Below are 27758 nucleotides of genomic sequence, written 5' to 3'. Positions count from 1 at the left end.
GGCTTGACTTGTATTGCACTCATGATTCTATGCCAAACTTTCTGCTCAGTATCTATTTATAGCCTCAACTCAAATAAAAGAAGCTAGGATAAGAACACTCTTGTAAACTATGCCTTTTGGTGGAACTTTCATTCTTCAATGGTTAGGAAACTGACTACAAATCAAGATTTCAACTTCCAGTTCTTTGACTTAACTTTTATCAAAATGAAGCCCAAAGGATCGTCCCAGTAGTTATGTTCATACTTGGTCTCTGAATTCTATGCTTAGAAAAATGGTTAAAGAAAAATCACAATTATCATATGAAAATTGTGGACAAGGAAAGGCCTTAAATTTGTACACCATCTGACAAAGAAAGAACTCATCTTGAACCTGAAGCAGTAGACTCATAATATATTGAGGATAAGATAATACAAGCATAAATTTAAAACAATTACATAATGTTTTGTTTTACCCAGATTAAGAGATGACTAAAATGAGAATAAGGAAGTCTGGGTAAATCTAAGTCTTCAGGACTATAAAGATTCTCAAATCTTTAAAACCTTGCCAATTTTCCTAACTGCCCATGGCAAAGACTTGTACTTTTCATTTTACTTTCATCTCCTATAAGAAGATATTTGCCACATCAGCAATAAAATACTATTATCCAGGATACAAAAAGAATGTCTCTAAGTTAATAAAAATATAATAGAAAAAATGGGCAAATGAAATGTTAGGGATTTCAAAGAAGAGAAAACCTGAACGGTCAACAAATATAAGAGAAGTTGGTCAAATGTGCCAGTACTAAAGGCATTGCAAATTGAAACAGGATACAGTTTTTCCATCCATCATACTGGCGAAATTTTAAGTTTCATAATGACAAGTACGAGTGAGAATGAAGGCAAATCCCTTGCCGGTGGGAATGTGCATTGGTGAACCTACTTTGGAGAGCAATTTAGCAGCATATCTAATAAAATTGAAAATTGGTACAGCAATTTCATTTAAAATATTTACACTATGGAAAATTTTGCACAGGTCTGCAAATTGAACATAAAACAATGTTTATTAGAGCATTATTTATAATAGAAAAAAACTGAATAAATGTCTGTCAATGAGGAAAATGGATAAATGTAGAGTCATATGACAGAATAATACTTAGCATCTAAAGCAATAAACCTGATTTGTATATCTCAATTTGAATGGGTCTAAAAAATATACAAAGTGAAAGTGCAAGTTGTCAAATGACAAATGTAATATAATATTGTTTACATAAATACATTGTTCTTTGACTTCTTACCAGTATGAAAACATCTAAAAATTATAAAAGATGTGCACTAAATTTATGAAAACGTTTGTCTCTGCCAAGAAGAAAGGGCCACATGGATGGAGCTAATAAGATACGAAGGAGATTCAACTTTAGACATGATGATTATTTCTTTCATTTAAAGAAAAGATCTGAAGCAAATATGTAAAAATACTAGAAATTACAAATTTTGAAAGGTTCAGAGGCTCATTTCTTAACTTTTCTTCACCTTTTGAAATTAAACATGAAACAAAAGAGACTCCCGTTTCTACACTGATCCATGCAGTCTTGTACTGACATGAACCCATAATGAGAGGAAATTTCCTCTAAGGATTCTCTTGTACTTGCCTAATATGGACGGATGCCATCTTTGGCTGGATCATTATGATGAAATATCCCATTTCTATTTCTTTTAAAGCTACTGAATGTGACCCACAGAATGGGAAAAGCTGCTAATGGTAAATATGTATACCCTTGACGCCAAGGCTTGACGTTTTCATTCCAGCCTTGTAAGTCTTTCTGCTGAAGATCTGCCAAAGCATACTGAGGGTTTCTTGATTCTTCGCCTATTCACAACTGGAGCATTGCTAATAATTTTTTAACTCACATCAATAACAGTAAATAATGGTCACTAATATACTATACTTTGCAATTTCCATATTGCAGGAAGGAAGGTAGAACTTTGGCAACCTTTTTGGAAAAGATTCAATGAAAGTATAGTGCACTCTATGAGTTACTTGCAGAGTGAGAACCTCATTTTGCAATTATAGAAAATGAATGTCTGCATGTACACAAAATCCAAAGCCCTTCCCAATGGGTACATGTAATGAAAACTGCAGTCCAGTGGATATCTGAATATCATGGATGCATGGAGGAACATGATACAGACCACAGGCACAGAGATTTGGCAGACTTCAAAACAAGGGGGCAGCTACAAAGTTGTTTAATAGCCATAAATCTCCCATGATTTTTCACAAAATACCACATAAGACCAAAGCTCCACTATGTATTTCCCATCAGTCTGCTCAAGTGGAGAGCTTTGGCATGCTCACTCACCCTTAAATCATACGCCACAAAAAGTGATCCCAGGTCTGGGAAACTTGTCAGCCTTTTTCAAGTAAAAGTAATCTTCAGTTTTCATCACAATTCACTCCCTGAAACCATGGTAGAAAGCTGACTCTCTTAAAAACATTTATTTTTCTCATAAGAAAAAGCATCACTCATTTAGTGATCAAGTATTTAGTAATCACCTATCATATGCTAGGCTGTATGCTGAAAATATTAAGAAAAGTGAAATTAAGGACCTGAGTAGCCTTTGTGACACATTAGAAAAAAAGAAAAATCATACAATGACTAACACTGATTATAAAGGGTCACCAACTCATAGCATGACCCTCAAACTCTGAATTAACTCAGGACATTGTTCCCATACTTTATTATGACATTTGAGCACATGTAACAGTAATTATGCCCTTACTCATTCCTCACTCATACTTAGAGTTTTCGAAATTAACTATAGTTAGCCCTTATACCCCACTTACTGCCAGAAAAGCAAGAGGAAGTCCATGCATGTTGGTGGAATGAATAAAATGTTTTAAAAGATACAGCTATATATACCATCATTGCAATTTAACCTACAAATGTGAGCCAACTTTGCAGAATCAGAAAATAATGATTTGCCATAATTGCTAATTGCCTGAAGATTTGACTAGAGAAGCTAAGAACAATCCTGAAGGCTGAGGCTTCCTCCCCTGTTTACATACAGGTCAGGCCACCATGCCTTTCAGTGTGAAACAGGTTGGAAACTGTCAATGATAGATGGATCAAGTTGAAGATGATAGACAGATTTGGGAGCAGGAACAACCATTTTGTGTCTAGAGAGAGAAATCAAGAAATTGGGAGGGAAACTGCCTAACACATTTTATGAAGCCAGTATTACTCTTATCCCAAAACCAGGCAAAGACACCTCCAAAAAGGAGAACTATAGGCCAATCTCCTTAATGAACATTGATGCAAAACTCCTCAATAAAATAATGGCAAATCAAATTCAATAACACATCAAAAAGATCATTCACCACGACCAAGTAGGCTTCATCCAAGGAATGCAGGGGTGGTTCAACATACAAAAATCAATAAATGTAATAAACCACATTAACAGAAGCAAAGACAAAAACCACTTGATCATCTCAATAGATGCAGAAAAAGCCTTTGATAAGATCCAACACCATTTCATGATAAAAGCTCTAAGAAAACTAGGAATAGAAGGAAAGTACTTCAACATTATAAAAGCTATATATGACAAACCTACAGCCAGCATTATACTTAACAGAGAAAAACTGAAACCATTCCCTCTAAAATCAGGAATCAGACAAGGATCCCCACTATCTCCACTCCTATTCAACATAGTAATGGAATTCCTAGCCAGAGCAATTAGGCAAGAAGAAGGAATAAAAGGAATACAAATAGGTAAAGAAACTGTCAAAATATCCCTATTTGCAGACAATATGATCCTACACCTTAAAGACTCAAAAAAACTCTACTCAAAAGCTCCTAGACACCATCAATTTGTACAGCAAGGTAGCAGGATATAAAATCAACATAGAAAAATCATTAGCATTTCTATACACTAATAATGAACAAACTGAGAAAGAACATATGAAAACAATTCCATTTACAATAGCCTCAAAAAAAATCAAATACCTAGGTGTAAACCTAAGAAAAGATGTGAAAGACCTCTACAAGGAAAACTATACACTTCTGAAGAAAGAGATTGAGGAAGACTATAGAAAGTGGAGAGATCTCCCATGCTCATCGATTGGTAGAATCAACATAGTAAAAATGTCTATACTCCCAAAAGTAATCTACATGTTTAATGCAATTCCCACCAAAATCCCAATGACATTCATCAAAGAGATTGAAAAATCTTCTGTTAAATTTATATGGAAACAGAAGAGGCCACGAATAGCCAAGGCAATACTCAGTCAAAAGAACAACGCTGAAGGTATCATGATACCTGACTTCAAACTATATTACAAAGCAATAACGATAAAAACAGCATGGTAGTGGCAGAAAAACAGACATGAAGACCAGTGGAACAGAATAGAGGACCTAGATATGAAACCACACAACTATAACCAACTTGTCTTTGACAAAGGCGCTAAAAATATACAATGGAGAAAAGACAGCCTCTTCAACAAAAACTGCTGGGAAAACTGGTAAGCAGTCTGCAAAAAACTGAAACTAGATCCATGTTTATCAGCCTATACCAATATTAACTCAAAATGGATCTAATATCAGACCACAAACTCTAAAGTTGGTACAGGAAAGAGTAGGAAATACTCTGGAATTAATAGGTATAGGCAAGAACTTTCTCAAAGGAACCCCAGCAGCTCAGCAACTAAGAGATAGCATTGATAAATGGGACTTCATAAAACTAAAAAGCTTCTGCTCAACAAAAGAAATGGTCTCTAAACTGAAGAGAACACCCACAGAGTGGGAGAAAATATTTGCCAGCTATACATCAGACAAAGGACTGATAACCAGAATATATAGGGAACTCAAAAAACTAAATTCTCCCAAAATTAATGAACCAATAAAGAAATGGGCAAGTTAATTAAACAGAACTTTCTCAAAAGAAGAAATTCAAATGGCCAAAAAACACATGAAAAAATGCTCACCATCTCTAGCAATAAAGGAAATGAAAATTAAAACCACACTAAGATTCCACCTCACCCCTGTTAGAATAGCCATCATTAGCAACACCACTAACAACAGGTGTTGGCGAGGATGCGGGGGAAAAAGGACCCCTCTTACACTGCTGGTGGGAATGTAAACTAGTACAACCACTCTGGAAAAAAATTTGGAGGCTACTTAAAAAGCTAAACATTGATCTACCATATGATCCAGCAATACCACTCTTGGGGATATACCCAAAAGACTGTGACACAGGTTACTCCAGAGGCACCTGCACACCCATGTTTACTGCAGCACTATTCACAATAGCCAAGTTATGGAAACAGCCAAGATGCCCCACTACTGACGAATGGATCAAGAAAATGTGGTATTTACACACAATGGAATTTTATGCAGGCATGAAGAAGAATGAAATGTTATCATTCACTGGCAAATGGATGGAACCAGAGAACATCATTCTGAGTGAGGTTAGCCTGGCCCAAAAGATGAAAAATCGTATGTTCTCCCTCATATGTGGACATTAGATCAAGGGCAAACACAACAATGGAATTGGACTTTGATCACATAATAAAGCAAGAACACACAAGGAAGGTATGAGGATAGGTAAGACACCTAAAAAACTAGATAGCATTTGTTGCCCTCAACGCAGAGAAACTAAAGCAGATACCTTAAAAGTAACTGAGGCCAATAGGAGAAGGGGACCAGGAACTAGAGAAAAGGTTAGATCAAGAAGAATTAACTTAGAAGGTAACACACATGCACAGGAAATCAATGCAAGTCAACTTCCTGTATAGCTATCCTTATCTCAAGTAGCAAAAACCCTTGGTCCTTCCTATTATTGCTTATACTCTCTCTTCAACAAAATTAGAGATAAGGGCAGAATAGTTTCTGCCTAGTAGTGAGGGGTAAAGGGAGGTAAGGGAGGGGGCGGGGGGGAAGGGGGGAGAAATGACCCACACATTGTATGCACATATGAATAAAATAAAAATTAAAAAAAAAAAGAAATTGGGAGGGGAAAAAATGGCAAGGTAGGGATTATGAGTGAATTGTAATCAAGAGACCCAGAAAGACCCAAGTGGGGTAGAGGTAAGACTCTGGCAAAAGCTGAGCACTTAAACTGAAGGGAGGAAGGGAAACGGTGACTGGTCAGAAGCTGGTTAGAGAAGAAGTAGGTTGGGAGGGGAGGATTGTGTCAAAGGCCTTTCCTTGGGTGGGTGGGGGGGAAGCCCTTTGAAGCCAATAGCCTCAAGCTTTCCATTTGCTTTTATCTGATACACCAGGGGCCCAGTTCTGCTAGTGACCCAAAGGGCATCTGGCTCAGAGCACAGTTCACAAATACTTATGGAAGGAGACAGTAAAGATGGAAAAGAACCAAGGAAGAGAAAAGGAAGGAACGTCTATGGCTTGGGCCTCTTGTGGGCCATTGCTTAAATAATCAAACCATATACTAGGAGAGTCATAAAAACCTTCCAAGTCATCCAGAGTGGTGACTTCCAAAATATATGTAGCAGACACTCAAATAAAAGAAGAAATGAAAAAACCTAAATATCGGGTAATATAGAAATTACTGAATTTTCCACGGCTACCAAATAAAATAAGTAGTTTTAAGAAAGAAATATGCAGTGTTTCTTACATATTAAGCAAATGTAGTAAATATTAAAATCACAAATGCTGTGACTTTCAACTGTATAAGATTTGCAATCAATAGTACTTAAAGAACAAAGATCTTGTTAGAAATGTGATTAGTGGTGGTTTGCTTTTTAACTTTAATATGTTACCAATTACAATTTAAAATATTTAAAAATTAAAACCCTACTTGTGTATCAGGAATGGTATGAAACAACACATCCTCTAGGCTTTATTTTATTTTATTTTTAGCAGTACTGGGGTTTGAATTCAGGACCTTGTGCTTGCTAAGCAGGTGCTCTACCACTTGAACCACTCCACCAACTAACACATCCTCAAATATCTGTCCAATTTCTCCCATAAAGATGGAGAGGCGAAAGAAGAGAATGAAGGAACATTAGGAGTTGAGGAAAAAGAAGAGACAATGTTTAAAATAAGAATTAGTATTTCTTGATTATATACTAAGTGCTACTGGTTTTTCAATGTATAAAACATGTCCTCTTATTACCTTCACTTGAAAAATGAGAAAATGGAGACATCGGAAAGATAGGTAACATGTCCAAGTTCAAGTCCAGCATGTAATCAGAAACCAAGTCAGCATATCTCCAAAGCCCAAGTTGCTTCCCCAGTGTCACACTGTCTCTGCAGAGGAGTTCCCAGGGTTATATGATCCACTTCTCTCAGCCATTACTCCACTTCACCTCCATCATTGTCAACTGGACACCTGTTTGGTCCTTTGTGCAGAACTGTAGACCTCAAGATTTTAGGAGCCAAGTCCTAACTGGACAGCGAATACTTTGTAGCTCCTAAAATGCAACTTTTCAAAGCATCAAGGAAAAAAAATCTCAAGGAAAAAGGAACTTACTAATTGCGTGGGTATTTTTAATAAAGGCAGAACATCCTGTTTAGAAACAATCACCTTTGTCCAAGTAAGTATGATGGTCTGAGCGCCAGTGGCTCATGCCTGTAATCCTAGCCACTCAGGAGGCAGAGATCAGGAGGATCACAGTTCGAAGCCAGCCTGGGCAAAGAGTTCGCAAGATCCTATCTTGAAAATACTCAGCACAAAAAAGGGCTGGCAGAGTGACTCAAGTGGTAGAACACCTGGCTAGCAAGCATGAGACCCTGAGTTCAAACCCCAGCACCACAAAAAAAAAAAAGTAATATGATGGAACACAAGTCAATATTGCTGCTTATTAATTTTTGCTTATTAATTCTAGCTTGTGTAGCATTCAAAAACTAGAACATAATTAGAATATAACCTCCAAGTAATATAAATATGTCATATTTCTTGAGCACTAATTATACACAAGTCATTTTATATACATTGTTTCATGTATCCTTCTCAACAACCTTATAATGCAAGTACCATTGTTATTACTATTTTATACATAAGGCAACTTAGATTTAGAGAAATGTTACATAGGTTGTCCAATAACATCTAGTTAGTATGTGGAGAAACTGGATTTTTGATTGATTGCGTAGCCTGAATCTCAACCACTGTACAATGGACTTAATGTTCAAAGGTACTTGGCAAAGAAAACCTCCTGGCTTTGTTTGGTATCATATGAAGGCAGGTAATATATTTGCAGTGAGATTTGATTCAATCTGTGTTAAGATGCAACATGTTTTGTGGCCTGATATAGATATCTATATAATTGTCAGCTTACTTATTAATAATTAGCTATATGAAGTAGACAAATGAGTACTTGAGATATGTTTGGCCTTTGGAGTTCATATAACCAGTTATGTAAGAGAATCAACCTGTATCCATTCACAAGAACCAATGGATAAGTTTTTAGGAATTTTGTGAATCAGTTCTTTAAAATGTGTATTACTTAAAATTAAATGATATGTGATTAAAATTGAGTAAGTTATCTTGAAAGCAAAGGTAATATATGTGAAAAATCATTACTGCATAATTATTTTTACAAAATTTTACTATTATTTGGGCCTACTGTAAGCTATGTAATGATGTGTTATCTCTTCCCAACTTTTCAATGATGTCACTTTGGTAGTTTGACACCAACCATGGTGGGAGTATTTGCAGCAGAAATTGTCAGATGCTATAAATTAGGACTTGATTTATTGGCTTGTTGATTTTCTAAACTTAGGAAAACGATGGAGAAAATATTAATGATGCAGATTAAGCTTAATAGAATGTGTCTGTAGCCATTAATTATGAATAGCACAAAAAAATTGAAGAAATATCCAATATTCAAAAGCTATTATCTGATTCAGTAAAGCTGTTGCTCAGGGCATTGATGAATGAGTGAAGTTCTGACACAGTCATTAAGGTAAAGAAAAAATATCTACTGTATTCCCTTTTGGGCTACACTTATTTGCCCATAGATACAGATGCAAGACACAAGAATTTGGCCAAAGTGATTAAAAGTATCTGAAAGAATCAAGTGGTTATATAGAATTTATGATAGTGTTATATTTTTAGTTTTTATATGTGCTCTCCTCATCCTTTATACGAGTAAAAATTTTAATAAGTTCATGTACATATATACATACATTTTCCCAGATTTTTGGTTTTTAAATGTTTATCAGCACACCATAACATAGAACATTTGTCAATTAATATCTAAAGTTGGTTTGGAGTTATGGAGAAAAGGGCTATTGTATGGTCTAGGAGTGAGAAAATAGTTAGAAGAAAACTAAATAAACCTCAAGGACCTGTCCTTGGCTTCTCCACAACTTGTTGATCACTTTTCCCTTTTCTCTGCTGTGGTGCCTTACAGATTCACATTTAAGCCAGGGTCCACCTGACTACACGATCTGCTGTGATGCCTTACAGATTCACATTTAAGCCAGGGTCCACCTGACTACACGATCTGCTGTGGTGCCTTACAGATTCACATTTAAGCCAGGGTCCACCTGACTACACGATCTGCTGTGATGCCTTACAGATTCACATTTAGAGGCAGGGTCCACCTGACTACATGATCTGCTGTGGTGCCTTACAGATTCACATTTAAGCCAGGGTCCACCTGACTACACGATCTGCTGTGATGCCTTACAGATTCACATTTAAGCCAGGGTCCACCTGACTACACGATCTGCTGTGGTGCCTTACAGATTCACATTTAAGCCAGGGTCCACCTGACTACATGATCTGCTGTGGTGCCTTACAGATTCACATTTAAGCCAGGGTCCACCTGACTACACGATCTGCTGTGGTGCCTTACAGATTCACATTTAGAGGCAGGGTCCACCTGACTACATGATCTGCTGTGGTGCCTTACAGATTCACATTTAAGCCAGGGTCCACCTGACTACACGATCTGCTGTGATGCCTTACAGATTCACATTTAAGCCAGGGTCCACCTGACTACATGATCTGCTGTGGTGCCTTACTGATTGACATTTAAGACAGGGTCCATCTGACTACATGATCTGGGGCTTTGTACTTAAACTGCTTAAGCCACCCTTGCCTTCACGAGGAAGAAGAGAACAGCTAAGTAGAGCTAACACTTTTGAGTGTTTTACTTTGTGTCTAAGCCTGTGCGAAACACTTTCCAATCTTCACAACAATACAATGAAAAAAATTACAACTTTTCATTCAGTTCTATAGGTTAAGAAACCAAGAACCAGCAAAATTAAGAAATGTGACCAAGACCTCACTTGGGTTCTTGGGTCACTGGTATGTGGCAGAGCAAGGTCACAAATTTAGGAAGTTTACATACAGTATTAAATAAAGAAATAATGATTGTAGTCACTGCTTATTAAACATTAGCTATGTTTATTTTTACCTCACTTTAATTTTGTATAACATCTTATCTCTTCAACTAGGTTTGGTTTTTTTGGTTTTGGCATACTGGAGTTTGAGTTTAAGGCAGGTGCTCTACCACTTGAGCCACACCTCCAGCCCTCTCTTGCTTTAGTTATTTTTCAGACAGGGTCTCACATTTTTCCAGGGGCCAGCCTTAGACCATGATCCTTCTACCTATGCATCCCATATAGCTGGGATTATAGGTAAGTACCACCATGCCCAGCCTTCTTCATCTAGATCTTAAATTTCTGAAGAGGTAAACCAATATTGTGTAGATTTCCCTATCCTTTGTAGTAGCTGCAACAAGGACATGCATATTCTTTGTGATTACATGTTTATGACATGAATGAATTTTATTTACCTTTTGAGCAAAAAAGCACTAATGAGACCCTTTTGAGAGCAAAAGTAGCAAGATCCCTAACCTCAGAATAATCAGAATTCATCTGTGGATGTTCTGCATTTCTGTAATGGTCTAACAATCTTTAGTAAGTCACTACATATGGCATTTCTCATCTGGGTTTGTAGGACTGTCTTAAAAATAATATTAAGTCATAGTAGTCCTACAGGCTTGATTTATTTTGCCTTAAAAGAAGGAACTTGCCTCAGGTGTTTCTCTTCCTCTCACAGGGTTTTTTATTCTCAATGGTTGCAGGTCAAGTTCTGTCCTTGGAACTAAAATAGTTTTCCAAAATGAGGTGAAGCCAGCTTTGTCAAGCTGGGCCAGATCTGCTGTCAGTGCCTTCCCCAAATACATCAGACCCTCTGCTTGTAAAAATAAATTGATACCAATGCAAGAAATTTATTAGGAGATGACAGCCTGGTTCATAATGGAAATATGGAGAAAACATCGTCCCTCAAAACTGACAGTTTATCCATCATGCCTCAGATTTCTCAGATACAAGCAGACACTGTCACATGCAACCCGCTGAGGACATGTCTTCTTGGATTTCCTCATGACAGGAAACTCTGAAATAATCCAGAGGAAGGGAAGGGCATGTGCTGCCCTTAATGTGCTTGGTCATAAATTTTTAGCATTAGCAGAACAACCATGTGGCCAAGGCAATGGATGATGAGAGACGTCAGGAGGCCTGGAATTCTCAAAGGCCTCTTCTTTTCTCTCAAGGGTGATGAACTGGGACGGAGGTCAAAGAGGGTTACCTTACTGCTGTGAGGGACAGTAATACCCTGTTATGTGTAAGCAAAGCCAACAGGTGGCAGAACACTACAGCATACACACCCGCAGCTGGCTCTGCTTGAGGTTGGGGACCAGGTCATCTTGCAATGCTTCTTCTGCTTAGCTTATTTTTGTATTGATGAGCTGGAGGCAATTTAGGAGAGCCATTTTAACTAGGAATAAAGGCAAGAATCACAAGGGGCCTGATCTTTGCAGTCTTAATGAGACAACCTGCCCAACGTTGTATGAAATAATTGTGTATTGTATTAAAAGTTGTTTTAGAAAATGTAATCGTGGTAATAAATTGGGTTGAAGCAAACATGGTCTTAAAGGAGAAAAAAATATTCACTGCCAATGTTATGGGTCCTTAAAATATTTATGTTCCAAACTCGCATTCTTCAGAGGTTTCCTGAGTGTTGCTAGCTAAGAAACTTTTTTAATGAGATACATACAAACCTTTCAAATTTACAGATCTTTCCCCATGAAAACAGAAAGTTATAAAGGTAAAACGGAAACCTACACATGACAAGGCAGCCTTAATAGCCTTATATTCGTAGTTCCCCCTTTATATTAGAAGAAATAAGAGTTTTGAAATTCCATTTTAATGAAAATAATGTGCAAGGAATCTTTCTTTGATGTCATTTTCTGACTAAGGTAGAGTGACCATCAACATAAATATAACCTAAATAAACTTACATTCTGTTGTGTTGTATGGATATGAATGGGATGTGTACATTTTTGGGTTCTGCTTCACTCCCCAAGATACATCACCAAGAAGAGCAGGGAAGTAAATTCCATTGTTGGTGAAGTCCTTATTCATAGGTACTAGTGTTTGAGAAAACACAAGTGGGTCTATAATTCTTAGACACTGAATCCTTCTTCAAATGCTCTCAGTCTCCAAAAAAGGCAAACGAACTTCTAATTGTTCACATTTGTTTCAGCCAATCTTCCTGATTCCCTGACTCAAGTAAGACCTGAAACTGTGTTGACTTTCCATGTCCAAATTAAATATATCTGTGTTTTTCTTCTGCTTTCTATGTAAGTGCATGCCAGCATGGCTTAACATTCATCCAGAGTTTATTTCACTATTAGTGGAAAACAAGCCATTTTTCAGTTTAATGAATAGCATCAGTGTCTGCCTTTTAACCAAAAAATGTGACCTTAAACTTGATGAATCTCACCAGAAGGCACATTTTCAAATTATTTTTCTATTGGAGGTTATGAATATCATTTCCCAAATTATTGTGACAGCTGTGAGGGGAAAGCCCTCATCACAGACACAGCAGCTTAGAAACAAAACTGAGACCTAATGAAATGGGAGTTTCATTTGTGAAATGAGAAAAGGAGAATGGAAAAGAAAGCAGGAGCCATATGGAAAAGAAAAAAAAAATACTTCTTCCCAGCCTTATGCAACAGGAGTCAGTATAGCAGCTGAAATCCCCATACTTTTATGTTACTACCATTTTTGTTTCCAAATCATTCTAAATTGGGGAGGTGAAGGCTGAGCATTACTGAGTCAAAAAAACTCCAAGAGGACATCTGATATTTCTTCCTTATTAAGGATGATGGAGTGTAATTGATGTGCCTGGTGCCTGGCCAATTCCAACTTTTTGAGAATGCTGCTTAATGTGCAGACATTATTTTTGGACTACTGAACGCCAGAAAATAATGAGCTGGCATTCAGCTTTGGTGAATAAGACCCTGAATTTTCATCTAAAAGCAGTTTTGAGTTATTGCTGTAGATAAGGTGTAACTGTGCAAGAGAATTTTATCCATGTTTCTCCCATGAATCATAAATGAGGAAAAAAGTCACAGTCTAAATTGCACTTAAAAGGAATAAAGTCTCTTCGTGTCATACGTGATTTATCACGATGATCTCATTTTGAGGGTACTGCGGTGTGTCTTGATTAACATGATGAATGGCCTCTTTAAGAGTAACGCAGGATTCACTGGCAACATCGCGACTGGAACCAGAAGGGTAAGAAGTAAAATACACAACAGATAGCTAATGCAGATAAGGTGTTGGTGATGCTCTGACTTGTTTCAGAATTACACCAGAAGCCTTAGTTTCAGGGCAGTCTGAGTTGGGGAACATGTGGCCACTGTGAATCTACTCTAACTCCTTCCCTAACTTGTTGTGAGGCAAATAAAACCCTGCGGCTGGGACCATTAAAAAAAAGGAGGTGTCCGTGAAATCTGGACAAACCTCGCACGTTCCCAGTAAGAAGAAGGAGCAGCGCTCCTTGCCCTTTTGCCCGATTTCAATATCCTCTTCCCATTTCACTTTAATATCCTAAATGCCTTTTTTTTTTAAAGCCTGCTCCCACTAATTTCCTCTAGGGCTGACAGATCAGAGGCTTGCTTCGAACCGTTCCTTTAGAGCTCAGGAGCCCTCCTCATAATCCTGCTGCTTGTCCGCAATTAATCCTCCCAGTTGCCACATTATTACCGCCACCACCCACAGACAGAGGAAGCTCTGACCCACTGGACACTGGCTCCCGACGAGGCTTCAAAGGTGCCAATCACACCCGCGTCCGAAAGGTGCCTGCTGTCAGCATCAGAGGCTCCCATCCTCCCCGCTGATCAAACATTCTTCCTCGGAAGATTAATTCAGAGTCTCCGCCCATTTCCTCCCATATCCTCTTTCCCTTTTTGGTTTACCCAATGATCCATCTTGGCCTCCAAAAGGGAAGCCACGGATAATAGAAGCCCTTTCAAAACAAAAGCTGGGCAAAGGCAAATTTAAATCCCAGCTGTTATCAACTTTTTTTTTTAACCCATTTAAACATCTTAAAGCAGTGTGGATTAGGGCCTGGCCTGAAATGCCATTCTTTGATCAAAGACCCCAAGACTTTACACAAACATAATCACAAGGCAATGGATGCCGCTCTGAAGGCAGAATTGATTTGTTGGACTGCAGAGCTTGGGGTGGGCAGAGATGCTGCACACTTAGGTTCCTAAGTCCCCATGTATGTATCACCAGGACAAGTGACTTAGAAATTATATATATTTTTTTTCCTATGTCTCAATTGGAGCAGTCACTTGGGAATTCTGACGCAGTGGTGGGGAGACGGTACAGGGAAAACAGGATGTGAGGAGCAAGGGTCTCACCATGCTGTTTCATCCTGGGACAGAGAGGTGAGAAGGTAGTAGCAACATTGTCCCTGGTGTGGAGCAAAGGTGACCTCACAGAGACCTGTGTTTACATTGCCAATTCTACTGGAATCTTCTCCAGTCGCTTAGTAACTGCATTTACTCATCTCTGTCTATGGAAGGGGTTTTAGGAGAAGAGACCAGCAGGGCATTTCCTGAGGGCTAATGAACAGCTGTCATGTGACTTTGTGCTCAGTCCCTTGCCACCCATTGCTGTCTATCAGGATCAGATGCTAGGACTGACTCACAGCAATAGTGAACATGAATGTTGAAGGAGCCATTGAAGATCAACATTCATGACTATGATGTGTCTTTATAAAGAAGAGTTCAATTAATCAGGTCTTTGTTTAGGGGCTTGAGAGGATTTTGAGGGTGTTTGGTGGTTAGGTTATTTTGTTATTCACATTATAGAGGGACTATTAAAAATGGAATTAAAGTCATACACAATTAAAAAATGTTGGCTGATAGGATGCTATGGGGACCATTTACATTTCCAGGGTAGGGTGCAGAATCTCCTTTGTGGAACAATCCATGAGGAAAAAAGATTTTTTCTTATTGTACTTGATGAAATCCAATTCGAGTGCATTAGGGAAATAAATGGGGAAGGAGGGGCTTCAATGAGCCCAACAGTATATAGTTTCATGTATGGTTGGATCCAGGTGTTCAAAGTTATCAGGCTTTCTTTCTCTTAGCTTTGTTTCTACACTAGTTTTTCCATGTGGTAAAACTATAGATTGGCACTCCAGATCTATATTTTATCATCAAAATATTTTACCAAGCAAAATCTGGGAACTGCAGGACTGTCCATGAAAGATGACTCTGCCTAGGAGAAGAAACACTCTGCCCACTTGAGCAGGAGTCTAAAGGGAGCAACACAGTGCTGAGATCACAGTGCAACACAGAGTGAATCACTGGGCATAACAATAGACCTTTGGTGGGATGGCACCCAACCCCCTACACGCACAGGTGAGTGGAACAAAGTGAGACTCACTTCAGTATTTCCTATATAACCAGGAACTACACAGAATGCTTAATTACTAATTAGCAGGCATTAAGCAGTTTCTGGCATCCATCCTTGGAATGAGACAGCATTGTCATTTTCTCCACACATGGAACATGGAACAGGTAACACCACAAGGAACATGTGACCATTTGAAAGAACAGCACAAGAAAGTCCTCCAGGAACAACATTCTAAAACATCTTCATCATGAGCTACATAAACTTCAAACATTTGAGAAACAAATTTTTATGTACCCCTCTTATTTTCCTAAGACACTTCCCTGTCACACTACCAATCAGTCCCCTTTTAACCTCTCAAACCCATATCTAAAAGAAATGTCAAGCATGCTTGTCCTGAATACAACCGAATACCCAGGTTTGTTGCATCATGGTAGAAGAGGTCAATGTATCCTGGCCACTTAGGTAATTCCCTAAGATCTGGGTCATGTGTGAGCTAGGACATGAAACTGGATCCTAGTAGACACAGGACTGGCAGTGACACTTGAGTTTTATATCTACCTAGAGATCCAAAGAAAGCAAGCAAGATTCTCTTGAGCAATTCAACAGCACCCATCATGGAGCTGCTCACAAGCTCTGTCTACATTGGGACAGCTAAACTCCAAAGATTTAGCTTCAATGTGGACACTGACACCTGGAATTCTGAAAGGGCCCCAGCATGCAAGAGTCTGTACACATGTGTTAATTGTAGAGGAGAATAGGGATATAAAAGATACCAAGTTCCAACACAGCCTTTCCTTATAAAATTAACATTAATCCCTAGCTAGGGAACTTTTCCAGATAAGTGTTTTACTTTTCTAGTTAATGACTCGTCATTATTAAATATTAATTTTCACAATACTAATGCTTTTATTATTACAAAGTACAGTTGATATCATAGAATGAAATCAAAAAACTGGTAGGAAATGGCTTCATGGATGAAAAATTGAGATGTATTCTCCAAAACATCTTTTTTCCTTTATTTTGTTCTTTTTCAAAATTATCGAATAATCACTCACAGAAATGCTCTTGAAAAAGGCTTTTTTTGTCTTATACAATTAATAATTGTTGACATCAAACATTTCATTCATCTAAACATATATGTGTAAAGCTATTTCCTTGAAAGATTCCAGATCCAAATAGATGAGTACTACATGAGAAATGACCAAGGTTCATCAGCACTTAGTCTTGTGTCCTATGTAAGATTTCTAATTATTTCCAGCAACCTATCTTTCTGTGTCCAAAAGAATATGCAAATTTGATTTAAAGCTTTATTTCCTAAAGAGACATACCACATGCCTCTGAAATCCTCAACTCTTCAAATACATTGCTGTCTAGCAGAACTCAGTCTGTTAGACATGAACCTTCCCATCTCTGGGTATGCATTGATTAGGTCAGTCCCCATTCCAAATATTAATAATGGAAAAGGGAGAGGGAGAGGAAAGGAAGGAGAGGGGAGGGGAAGGGTAGAGAGGAGAGAAAAAGATATCTCAGTAATTTCTAACATGACTTTCCATTCATAAAACTATTTTTCAACATTTTCCTGACTCCCTTCTACTATGTCAACTATATTTTGTCCCAGTTGTAAAACAGAAAGGCACCATATGTTCTAAAAAACCTCATTTCTCTTTTACCCATGCCCAGGATTTTGAAAGACAAACATGGCCATAGAAACTCAAGTCCACCTTTAATAGCTTCTGGGTTTATCCCACAGCTGCCCATATAGTACACAGTGGGGTCAATGGCACTATGACAAAAACACACTGAGGATGAACAAGCTGGATGGTGACAAAGGGCCAAGTGCTAAAAGACTCTACAAAGATTCACTGGGGAATATGAACCCTTGCTTTGGCTCTGTGAACCAAATTTCACTGCATTTTCTGCAATTAGCCCTCCTTCTCCCCGGCCCTCCTTTACCAGAAAATGACTTGATTTCAGTCAACTGAATGAATTTGTTTAGGGAAGGCTCCATTCTTGTCCAGGTTCCATAAGGTCCTACACAAAGTGGTCTTCCTTAGAATGTCCATTACAAACAAAAATTTGATTATGCTTCTCCTCTGCTTAAACCAACATGAAATGTTTTGGCCTAAGTCAAAAGCCCCAAATGTGGCCAAGAAGGCCATCTTCCCTGACCCTTGCTTCTTCTCCTGTCTCTTTCCGTCATTCTCCTCACCCCATGAGCCAGGGCGGACAGTCTTCTTTCTGCTCCCTCAAGTGCTGTACCCCATAGCACAGCCTGCTCTTTCTTCCTGAACCCTTCTTCCAACATGTTTTGCCTGAGCAATGTTCCCCTACTAGACAGTTCACTCCTTGAAGGCACCCATCCCACACCTCCTAAAAGCTGGCATATACTGACTTCTCAATAAATTCTTGTCAAAATGGTGAAATAAACAAATTTAAAACATTGAACGAATAGCATTCCTTAACCTTCATGGGTTGAGGGTAACCAAAAGTCCACATCTTTCCAGCCTTCTACACTGCCTTTCTACACTGTCACTTTCTACACTGCCTTCTGAAGGGACTTTCTCCTCCATAACCAGGGTCCCTAAATGTTGAACAGGGGGTACACATGGACCCCCTAACTCCACAATTCCCCACATGCATGTTCATTTCAAGCAGAGCCCCATTTATTCTTCATATGCCAGAGGGCTTAAATTACAAGCTACACTTTGCCAGAAGGAATCATCCAGAGGCTGCTTAAAACAAACAAAGGAAAACTTCCTTCCTGTACTTTAGACTGGTCCACAATTAGGAAACACAAAACCCCAGTCTATAATTTTCAACCTGGATGTGGAACGGGCAAGAGGGGGCCCAGCCCTGAAGGACTCAAGGCAGTGTAGTAAGTGCCCACTTAGCTCAGCTTTCCTTTTGATGGATGAATAATGAAAAGCTTAATCCACATGAAGATCCCAGGAGAGCAGGGGAGCATTTTAGTCACTGTCCTGATCCTCCAAGAACCAAGGGGAAGGGCTGGGCACACTGGAGAAGACTTCGGAAGGGACTTGCGGGCTGTCACTTGGGGAGAAACTGGTTTGCAACCTGGCCTTCTTGTCACAAGACTCAGTTGGCAGAAGGGGGCGCTGTAGTGTAACCTATTTAGGATGCAAATAGAGTGCTTCCAGAGATTCAGATTAAAGCTGGCATGGTAGTGGCTGCCTGGAGGGTCCTCAGCAGTATTAAATGTTGGATTCCTGCTTGTCACTGCTCACTGCAGGTCATTAATAGAACTCAGAATGGTGTTACTAAATATGAACATTAAAAGAAGGATCACCAAAAAAACCAAAGGGGTGGCAATTATACTTCAAGGGAATTCAACTTGCTCTGCTCCATGAAATTTGCTTATTCAAAATCGACAATTTTATCAGCTTCAGATTGACAACTCTCACCAACTACTGCACAGATAATGATAGAAAGAGAGACAATGTGATTGAAGAAATGAGGGACGGAGAGATAAGCCAGGAAAGGAAGAGACAGGGAGTGTTGGGGGGGGGGAGGACAGAAAGAGAAGGGAGAAGGAGGCAGGAATAGAGGAAAGGATTTCTGTATGTGCCTGTGTACAAGGAAAAAAGAAATCACTAACTACCGCCAGCGAAAAGGAATTTACAGACACACAGGGTACCTCTTAGGTGAACTTCCATAGAAGAGGTACAAAGGATTCAAAACAAAACTGCCCAGCTTCCCAGAACCAAGCCAGCGGGTATTTGGGCTTTATTTTCCAACTTAGTCAGGTGTTCATCCTGCCAGGCGAGTTTTCTTTTCCCTCTATTCCAGCCAATTCCTGTTTTCTTCAACTAGAGCTCCCCAAGACTCATCAAAAACACGATTTAATTACATCTCTGAAAAAAGAGAAAAAGGGAGGAGTGTAAACATGACTCCTTTTTATCTCCTGATACATCTGGACAAGTAGACAATGTGTTAAAACAAAATAAATCTGCCCTGACAGTCACATCAAAGAGTTCAGCAAGGGGCTTGCAGCTACTTAAAGCACAGGAACGCTGTTGCTAAGCATCGGCCTACAACTTATCAGTCCTTGGGAGAAATGCCTTTTTCTTTTTTTCAGGGGGAGATGAGGAAAGTTAGAGTGGGAACCAGCCTGCAAAAGGAGATTGGGGATTTTCAGGGATTTTGAAGCTTAAAATGAATTGTGTGAAGAAAAGGGGTTTTGTTGGGTTGTGTTTTCCTTTTGACATACTGTCTATATTTTTATAAAGGTAGCATGTGATAACCTTCTAGATGGAGCTACTTAGGACTAGCAAAAGTGGGTGATCACGTAAAACACATGTATACAAATTTTTGCTGTATGTCATTTCTTTGGATTTCTCTGAATGAGAAGAGCCTAATACTGGCTCAGGGTCTCAAGAAATATCTCACATTTAACAAAGTCAAAAGTGAAAAACCCTGAAGTCACCAAAATAAAAAAATAAATCAACCAACATCACAAATCACAAACATGTTTTTCCTAGAAGACAGGAAATGGACTATCTACCCCAATGAACATAACACAAACATGAAAACAGAATACCCCCCCACACACAAAAAAAGAAACCAAGTGTGAATTTCTATGTGCAATGCAAGGAAATAAATCCAGCCAGCTGACCCAAAGTACACATGCAGTCTCACAACTCAAGTGTTTATATAAAACACAGATGGAATGGACCCTGAAATCTGGCAGCACCTTCAGCTTTTTCCTCACCCTTCCCCCAGGAAAAGACTGAAAGAGATGCTGTAAAATTTAGTCCGGTCATCCCATGGGCTAGTTTTCACGAGGGACCATCAAGGAGACTTTTCTTTTCCCTCAGGTGGGAGACTTTGCCTCATTTCTTCCCTCCAGCAAGGCCATGAAATACAGTTGTGCTGGGGAATCTGACTACACATGAAATGGCACAGCTGCAAAGGATGATGCTCCATAAGCACTGGAGGGCACTCTGAAAAAAAAAAAATGAGCCAGTTCAAAACAACCTGCCAGTTCTCAACACACACCACACAACGCCAGGCCAACTTTGCCCTTGGAGCAGAGGGACTAAAAGACACACACAGAGATACAGTGTTCTGGCTTAAGAAGGCCATGATATGATAATTAAACAACTTGCTGTTTTCTTTTCTTGGACCAAAGGAAACAAATTCTGAAACTACTATGATCTCCACACAGGATAACTCTCAACAACATGAACAATTACCAAGTGTGTGATATTGCACAAATAAATAACATTTACCATTATCTCCAGCACGATCATATTTATTAAACAGTGATGGAGGGCAGCAGTAACCATTTTTATTGTCCCATATAGCTCCTATTTTCTAATTAAACAAAAGGTTATTTCTACTCCTAACATAGCCATTTGTCTAAGTTGGGTCTTACATAATACTTTTTGCCAAGCTTGACAGAATATAAGAAATTAGGCTTGGTGGTGGTTTTGTCTTTTTGTTTTTAATTTTGCATGCTGAGTTGCTGCTGGGAAAGCTCTGTCCATTCATAACCAAAGCAAGCAAGAGGCCACTGTGTGGTGGACTCAAAAATGAACTTTGGCAATTTTTGCTAAAACATGATGAAGCAAGCACTTGGTCCTACCCTTTAACTTCAATCCAAGGGCAATGGTCTGTATTATTAAACGTACAGGTCAAGCCAGCTTGTGTGTCTCTGTCCTATGGGATGTTTTAGAAGCTGCTGTCACATTACCCAGATCAGTTCTGTGGCTCCTCGTTATTCCTCTTGGCAGCCTTGGATTTCAAGTGACTCCTCTCACATATATGTAAAAATTTATAAGCTGCTTCATATAGCAGTGTCAGTTATTTCCTTGTTGTTTACAATGGCAAGAAGATACTGATCAGAAAAAGGCACTAATTTCACTGACAAGGACAATGGTAACTTAAAAAAATCTACAGTATGTCTTCTGTAATCTTCAAACAGACTTCCTATCAACATTTGACACTGTAATTTTTTAAAATTCAATGTAACTCTGAAGGCAGAGCCATCTTTCTCCCGAACAGGGCAGGAGGAGTATGATTTCCGCCTCATCTTTAAATTATAATTCGGTCCTGAAGCATATATGCAGTTGCCAGTAGGTGCAAAGGATAAAGAGGAAGAAGCCTAACACTTAATACGTATCCAGTGTGCACTTGGCAAGCCATGCACGTCATCTTGCTTAATTTCTGCAACAACACTATGATGATACAGTTAGAACATTCAACAGTGGTATCCTGGAGGAAACCAGGTGCCTGGATTCCAGCACAGAATCTCATTCAGATTCTGAATTCCCACATCTTCCTGACTCAAGAGCCATGCTCTCTGCTCCACAGTGAGAGGAAGAAACTGTGCTATCAAGGCATGTTACACTCTAGTAGGAGGGATAAGGGAAATCAGCAACTACAGTACATGGAGAAATTGAAACCAGTGCTCTAAGAAGAAGGTCCAAACTAAACAGCCCAGGGACTGAATGATGGAAGAGTTTATGTCTGTTCCAGTTGACAAAGGCAGAGAAGTTTCCTTAGCTGACTCTCATGTGTGGATTATATTAGAAAGGTATTAACAGTCCTATTATATGAGACAATGGAACTTAAGGAAAAAAAGTGCCTTTCCCAAGAACTGATGACTCACCCAGGGTAAAATACTGTTTTCTCACCACCATCAATGGATGAAAATACCTTGACTTTGTGAAAAGCCTTCCCACTGAGGAACTCCTTCCCTATTTTTCTGTACAAATAGCCTGGGTTTAAATGTTGAGCCATAAATCCCGAGTACCTAAAGTAGTCACACAATTTCTCTAGATTTCAAAATGAAGCTGTCTCTATAGGTGGCAAACCCATATGTGTTGATCACAAATCTTACAACTCATTTTTAATTTTAAATATTGATTATTCTTTAAATACCACCATGGTTAGTTGTATATTGGTTTCTAATGAAAACACTCATTTGTTTTATTTATTCTCAAATAAATAAAAGGAAGGGATTGTAACAGGTGCCATAACTACTAACTATACCTGTCCCAATGAATTTAGAGTTTCTCTCATTTCTCTGGAGATTGGGTTAAGAGTGGGGGGTTAGGAGGAATAGAGGAAGCTGAGAAAGTTGATCCATTTTATCTGAATCTGAATCCTACAAAGCTTGAATTCCAGGCTTCCATTTCTTTGTACTATGGAGATGGACAGTTTTCTAGAGGACAAAGGCATTCGTTCTCACAACTGGCCAAAAAGTCGTTGTTCCTGGTGTTTTAGAATGAAGACAGCAGAATGCAGAGAGATCAGACAAATGCTTCCAACCCTCTAAACACCAAGTTTTAGCCTGTAGGCAATGGTCCTGAGAGGCATCAGGAAGTGGTTCTGCAGTAATGTAAGGTCTTTACAGGGATGATTCCTACCAAAGGAAAGGATGGATCAAAAGTATTGTAACTGACCACTCATTATTCAAACAGAAGTAGTAAGAAAAAGGAAGGGAGCACAGACCCCCATATACGTCCTCATCCCAGCGCCTCTGGGTATGGGCCTCAATGCCTAGGTAAAACCCTTTGAGATACAAAGCTAAAGTATTTGAGGGCTCTAATTACAATGTGTAGAGTACCTGGATGAACTAAAATGGCACAGCCTCACTTCTAAAGGAAGGAATGCATTAATAAATTTTCTCTCTGGGGCTTCTTGAGGTACAAGCAGTTTTTAAAGGTGGTTATCAGTCATGTGAACCGTAGGGCTCTTGAGACCCAAATGTATCAGAACATATGGACGTGCACAATGCACACAATGTATATTGCACACATGAGCACAAGCCCATGTAGATCGCCTTTCTCTACCAGCAGAAGTCCCTGGTGTATATGCAGGAGGAACATCTATCTGGCCCCATTCCAGGTCCTATTGCTTAGTCTATGACAACTTTTAACTGATCGATTAGAAAATAATCCAATAGTATATCCACAATTTTTTGGTGCTATGAGGAAAACTGAAAACATTATGGACATATATATGTCCCTTTCTCAGAAGAGTTTATGGTATAGTTGGGCAGCATGATGCAAAAAGAAAGGAGCAAGAAAGAAGAACTTGAGAAAAGATGAGAGCTTTCATTGACTCCTCCATCACGGAGTCACAGAACAACTTTCTAAGGCCTGTCAGAAACTAAGCAGAAAGGTCTGCTTCATAGAAGAAGGAATTCTTAAAAGTAAGATTTTAAGGCACAGCTCAAATTATTTTCTGGACTACTTAATGAATTTTTATTCCTCCCTCAAGGTTCAACTTAAGAGTGGTCTTCTCTTTGGCTACCATAGGCCTCTTTGGGTTGCATGGCACTTGGCAGGTACTGGTGGTAAGGGAAATAGCAGTGAGCCAAGTTTGGGACAGATTGTGACAGTCTCTTAAGTCAGGGAGGCTTTTTAGCCCAGGTTTAGTTAATGAGTAAGTAAAGGACAAGGGGAGAGGGTGGCAGCCATCACAGATTTCCGACTTCTTGCCTTGCTCTCCCATGCAGCTTGAAAGCAATTGACAATCTCTTACCACATTCGGGTAAAGAGACATGGGATTCTCCATCGCACAGCAGGTACCAGCTTCTTTGCCATGCTGCTGACTAGGTGGGGGTGGAGGGTAGAGATGTTAGCATGATGTTTTACTCAGCAGGCACAGCACTGAGGCACATTTTTAATGATTTACCAGTTCTACTTGACTGAGCCTGCACCCTGTAAGTGGATCATATGATCAGCGATCACAGTTAAACTGCTTTTGTTGCTCGAAAGGCATGCATGGTGGGCTGGCCGCGCGTACCAGCAGCTCGCACGCAGCTGTGTGTAAGACAAGGAGAGGTTACGTACAACAGGCAGTTAATGGCTCATACCAGCAAGCCCTCGACTTCAGTCGGCACATGCGGCTGAATTTTAAAAAGGTAAATGACCTTGCAGCTGGGAGCTTTAACCATGTGCTTTTACCTATTTGTACCTGGATAAGTAAACATTTGCAGCATGCCAAAAGGTGCTGAAAGCACTACTATAGCCATAGGCTAATCCCTTTCTCTCCGGATGAAAGACTTCAAAACAAACTGGGGGTGGGGGGGAACAATCATTTTCTGCCTCAACTAGCACCAAGGTAAAGGGGGGCAATAGTGATAATGACTTCCATTTGTTATAACTTTCAAAAGTCACCAAGGTTCCAGTCCTAACCAGCTGCTTATATTGAGGATTCTACTTTCCAGGAAGACTGACAAAGCAACAGCTCCCAAGAGCTGATCAGAATTGTCTCCCACTCGTCAGTGAATCCTATCTCCAAGCTGGTTCCATTGCCCAGAAGGGTTATGCCTCTCAACTGCTGTCACTTGAGGCTGATCTTTGCTCTCTTCTCCTCTACCTGCCAATGTGCAGGGTAGGACTGATGTCCTGGAGTCTAGGTCTTCTACCACACGTTCCCTGCATCCTGCTCTGGGATAGCTGACAACCACTGAAGTCTGGTCAGGAGGCCTTCAGATACTCCAACTACAGCTGAACTGCAGTCATCTCTGAAATTGTGGCAAACCACTCCAAATGCTTCCCAAAGAGTGGAATATTTGTGATTTACAACGTGAGCAGGAACTTTGGTAATGCTGTTATTTTAGGAACTCGTCAATCAGTTGAGATTAAGATAACATTTATTGTAACATAAACTGAGATTGCCATGAGAACAGACAGAAGATAGCTATGGAACATTTAAGACATTTCACAGGCAATGAATCAATAGCAGGCTGTTTAGTAAGGTGAGAAGAGCCCTGGAACTGAGGGCTGACAACCTTCAGCTCTGCCTCTTGTGAGCTGTGACTCTCATCACATCACCCTGCTGCTTTATTCTGAGATCACAGTCCTTTCTTCCACAATGCTCCTACTAGGAGTCACAAGCCACACTGGGCCCTGAAAACAAACAGACTGAGTTAGACAATTGCGAGTTGTCATTCATGCATGCACAATCAACAAAGTGATAAACAAGAAAAGCTGCACTATAAGGCTAGTCACCATCTGCTGAATGAAAATCATCTTCACCCAACCACAAATACATTCTTTCCTGCAATTCATAGGTTGACCTAATGAGATTGGTTTATATCCACGAGAGAAAACAGCACTCACTGGTGCAATATACGGTTTTAATAAACTTTATTAAATTTCCATTGATCCATATGCAAAAATAATTTGTTTACAATTTGAACTCAACCTACTAAATGGTGTCTAACTCGATAACAGAAGAGGCTGAGAAATAACAGCTGTGTGGCTATTAACACATTGTACCATTAAAAACTCGAAATGGTTGGGTTTGGTAAAGGAGTCCCTATGCAAGAGATCAATTTTACTTTGCAATGGGAAGCCAGGGACTTGGAAATGAATTTCTCTTCACTTTGTGAATGAACACGAGCCTATGGCTTTGCTATTCAGCCTTCTAGGATCCTCTTGGAAATGTGCAAACTTGGCCTCAGGCAGAGGTGACAACTAGATGCTAGTGTTTAGAAGCATGTCTTAATAATAAGTAAAGCAGGCTTGTTTTATAATTGATATAATTTGTATGGCATCCTATACTTTAGGCACTTAAATAAATTGCTTAATTTCAACCAGGGTCAAGGGGGCCAGGATCAGGGCACAATCCTTTCAGTCCATTAGTTCTATTTGGTGTTCATATCTATAATCCAATCAGTAAATCGATAACAAGTATTCATTGAAGACTAAGTAAGACAAAGTCCCTAATCCCAAATTATATATTGTAGAGATAGGGAGATACAATTAAGAAACATGAAACCCTGAGAACAATTGAGCAGTATACTATATAGTTCTAAGGATATGTTAGCCTCAAAGAAAAGATGAGAAAATTAACAAAGAGAAGACTTTAGGAAGAAGATGGAATTGAATTATCTGTTGAAAGAGAGTAAGGTTTCCATGGATGAAAGGATAAGGAGTAAGGCTAGGTGAGGTGCATCTAAGACAGCTGAAGGATAGAGTAGGAGATAAGGACACTGTTAGTTCTTTTATTATTTATTGGTTATAAGAGTTACAAGGAAGAAAGCAGGAATTTACCACTGTAAATCCATCATAAAAGCAAAGCAGAGTGCACATCCTAAGAGGTGGCAGTGACAATGTCAATAATGAAAGATAGCCCAACTTTTAGAAAATGAGACTTTGATTGGTATCCAGGTTAGTGACCATGTACTTCTGGTCATTTAAAGATTATTTTGCAGCCAGGTGTGGTGTCAAATGCCTAAAATCTTACACTTAGAAAACTGAGACAGGAGGATGGTGAGTTTGCAGCCAGCCTGGGCTACATAGTGAGATCCTATCTCAAAAGTCAAAAAGAAAGTATTATTTTGGTTCAACAGAGGTTGCTAGCATCCAACAGCTTTTCTTGTGTATTAATCCATTTGCATGTACATACATGAATGATACTTAGTGATCATCTGACGCAATATGCTTATTTTCATGTGATAACCTAAATATAAATAAGGAAATGACTGAAAACATGTAGGTAAAATGTGACAATTTCAGTGTAACAGTGAATTTGCATTAGAAAGGATCCTTGCATTCTGTGGGGTTTGACCTAACCAGCCTCTCATGTGGTTGTATGGCACCTTACAAAACTGGTCTTGCATTCTGTAGGGTTGACCTACCTAGTCTCTCATGTAGTTGTACAGCACCTTACAAAAATGGTCTTCCAACTCTGGTCTTTACTTTTTTTGGTACAATTTTTGACACATCATTCTGTTTAATAAGAACCCTTCATAATATTTCCTTCTTATGTTGTGCCAAAATTTCCCTGCCTATTACTATTAACCCATAGACCTAGGTTTGTCCTCCAGGAGAACTCAATGTCCTCATCAACACGATATTGCTTCAATATTTGAAAGAAAATTCTAGGTATCATTTTGAGCTCTATTCTAGGCCAACTATTTCTAAGACACTCAACAACCTGGTCCCTCTCCTGAATGTGCTCATTAATTTTTCTATTTTTTCCTTAAAACGTGAAACCATTAACTGAACTAGTTTTCTAGGTGATGTGTGAACTGTGTGGATCTCAAAGAGATACTCAGCTTGACCCAAACCCTCAATTGCACCCAAATCAGCAATACCTTTCCAAGCTGTGG

At 39.2% G+C, this 27758-nt stretch overlaps 1 protein-coding gene across 11 annotated transcripts in view; it reads right to left on the bottom strand.

Annotated features, from left to right (window-relative positions):
- Lrmda (leucine rich melanocyte differentiation associated) overlaps positions 1-27758 on the bottom strand; it is a 1025409-nt gene that overhangs the window by 200802 nt on the left and 796849 nt on the right. The window contains exon 7 of one of the 11 annotated variants that reach the window (XR_012449756.1): positions 19320-19536. The exons of 8 other annotated variants lie outside the window; for them this stretch is intronic. Coding sequence is in view for 2 of the 3 variants with exons in the window: in XM_074079225.1 (XP_073935326.1) it covers positions 20515-20625 (111 nt within the window). In the remaining variant the exon portion in view is untranslated. Of the gene's footprint in view, positions 1-19319; positions 19537-19611; positions 20626-25274; positions 25549-27758 lie in introns of those variants that run through there. 2 more of the 11 variants (XM_074079225.1, XM_074079229.1) reach the window with 2 other exon arrangements.

Source organism: Castor canadensis, chromosome 7, assembly GCF_047511655.1.
Source record: "Castor canadensis chromosome 7, mCasCan1.hap1v2, whole genome shotgun sequence".
In the NCBI taxonomy this organism is placed as follows: domain Eukaryota; kingdom Metazoa; phylum Chordata; class Mammalia; order Rodentia; family Castoridae; genus Castor; species Castor canadensis.
Note: the sequence above shows the minus strand (reverse complement) of the source record. Positions and strands in the feature narration are given on the sequence as shown.